Here is a 2,500-nt window from a genome sequence, read left to right on the forward strand (position 1 = left end):
ACAACTGGAGCAGCCCGAGTATAGCTTAAAGCAACGAGAAATTGTGAAAAGATAGATTTTTTTGTCACGACTGAAAATAAAAAACAAACAAATTTACAGTTTCTTTACCAGATGTATAAAGCCACGTCACATCTGACAAGTTTCATCATTTCTTTGTCCTATTCGGCGTATTTTAAAGATGAGAAACAAAAAACTGGATGAAGCTTACCTGATAGTCCACAGGGATAAGAGGATGATGGGGCGGAAACGCCCTCGTCGAACCTTTCCTGTGTACAAGAAGAGTCTTCTGAACGCCGTCTAAAATCTCATGAACGGTTAAGTCAAATTTAAGTTAATGTCCGCGATGCAGTCCTTAGCTAGCGTCGAAAGAGTAAAATCATAAATGTTAGAAGCTCACGCGGACCCAAACCTTGAATATCCAAATCCAAACCCACTCTGTCCGATCACAGAGGAGGCAGGAAATCAAATGAACTAATGCAGCTGGTTCCAAGAGCGAGAAAACACAAATAGACTTGGGTTCGCTTCCAATTGGACTCGAATGGCAAACAAATATGGCCACATACGGTGGTTGTGTTGTCGCCATTTTGACACGATGGCGACATTCACTCACGTGATCATTGGTGGTGTTTTTTTCACCGAAACAAAAGAAAACATTTACATGAGAACAGAGCTCCAGTTTTCTATAATAATAATGCAGGGATGGCGCAGTGGCGAGAGCACTCATCTCCCACCAATTTTTTCTCCAGGTACTTCGGAATTCCTCTCTCCTCAAAAACCAACATTTGACTTGATTAGCGTTAATAGTTAATTTCAGTTGACAGTGTCCCCAATTAGAGCTCCAGCACTAGAACGACCAGACAGTTGCAGAATAAAGTTCCTTTGCTTTTTCCCGTGAAAGTCAAGAAAAGACAAAAGCTACGGTCATCAAAGAACGTGGATTCGGTCGAGTAACATGGTCTACGGAAAGCTTAAAGGGCCACCGACAACCACAAGTCTTTGCAGGCGTGCAAGCTATCGGCGCCATTTTCTGTAATACAGAAACTAGTATTTCTTGAAAAGTCAAATTCCATCGCCTCACATCGTCGAGTTTTGGATGCCCAGTAGCTTCAAACTTTGTTAATATTTTCCTTAATGTTTAAATATTGTATTTTGGCGTTATTTGGGTGTTGTGTTCGTGTTAACAGCAAAATGAAAACTGTGAAGAAAGGTCGTCTGCCGAGGAAGGAAAAGCGCCATGTTATTTGGCTCGCTACTTCAACCTTAAGATTATGGAAAGAAAGGAGGAAGGCGTTTGGATTAAAAGACAAATCGAACAGCGAATTCGCAGAAGTTCTTCTTCACGGGATGATGTTGAAAACCACGAGTTCAGAGGATTGCCCGGATGATAACAACAACAAAGGCGCGCAAAGGACACTGGTTGTCGGTGGCCCTTTAATTAACTCAAAGTCGCTTTTTCGCGAGAAATAAAATTGGCATTTCACGACTCACGAAAAGACTGAGACGATGAGATAATTTTTCCGATGGTGACTCGGGAATACTCGGAAAAAGTCCGAGTGACTCGGAACAGGAGTCGAGCTTTCGACCTTGCGATTACGAGTTCGGGTGCTGTACCACTGAGGTGTAGAGAGTCGTGGGGCTAAGCCATTAAACTAGTTTTCTTCATCACAATAACATAAAATGCTCCAGTTCAACAATTTGAATCATAGTAGTATAGCGGCACAGTTGTCACCTAAACCTGGCCTAGCTTCCACAAGACTCATAGATCAGTGGCAGAGTATCCAAACTTGTAATCGCCGGAAGGTCGTAGGTTCGACTCCTGTTCGGAAGCACTCGGATTTTTTTGAGAGTATCGCGGAGACACGATCCAAAAAAATACTTTCTTTATTTCATTCACTTGAGCATAGTTGATGAAAATGGTTATGAAACTCGGCAACTTTCTTTCTTTTATGTTTTTGTTCGCAGTTTTGGCCCTCCATACACAAACCACAACGTTTTTCTAAACGACAGCCGATCAAAAGTTACGATTAATTTATTCAAAACTCGGTTGTGAACCGAGGACAAAATGGCCGCCATTTTAGTATTCTTTGGTTGGAATGCAAATTGGCCCTTTTTGCCTCGTTCAAGGTTAAATGTTGTTTTGAATTTTACGTTTAAAAGCGAGGCCAAAAGGGCCAATTTGCAAAAAAAACAAAAGAGTAACAAAATGGCGGCAAATTTGGAATAAGGTGTATGCTTGCGATCAAGTTAACATGAATTGCGATGTTACTGTACTCGCTTTTGAAGTATCCAGAGTTTCATAATCAGTCCATCTATATGAAGTATGACTGGGGTTAAGGGAGATTTTTTGTCATATAGTCTTTCAGTTTTTCCAAACTCGACAAAAGTCGCTGTGTAAAATCAAAACATATTTTCGAAGGGAGTAATGTATGTATGCCCGAAGTAGTCTCTTTAAAAAGGATACATGCTCCTCTATCTTCGCAATATTATGTGACACGTCATA

General features: G+C 41.0%; 1 protein-coding gene across 1 annotated transcript in view; it reads right to left on the reverse strand.

Annotated features, from left to right (window-relative positions):
* LOC138011274 (RNA-splicing ligase RtcB homolog) overlaps positions 1-2,500 on the reverse strand; it is a 21,747-nt gene that overhangs the window by 8,627 nt on the left and 10,620 nt on the right. Inside the window, exons 13-14 of the mRNA XM_068858230.1 lie at positions 2,462-2,500; positions 209-304 (exon numbers count right to left, since the gene is read on the reverse strand). The exon at positions 2,462-2,500 is cut by the window's right edge and continues 168 nt beyond it. Coding sequence (XP_068714331.1) covers positions 209-304; positions 2,462-2,500 — 135 coding nt within the window. The remainder of the gene's footprint in view (positions 1-208; positions 305-2,461) is intronic.

This window comes from Montipora foliosa, chromosome 7, assembly GCF_036669935.1.
Source record: "Montipora foliosa isolate CH-2021 chromosome 7, ASM3666993v2, whole genome shotgun sequence".
Lineage (NCBI taxonomy): Eukaryota > Metazoa > Cnidaria > Anthozoa > Scleractinia > Acroporidae > Montipora > Montipora foliosa.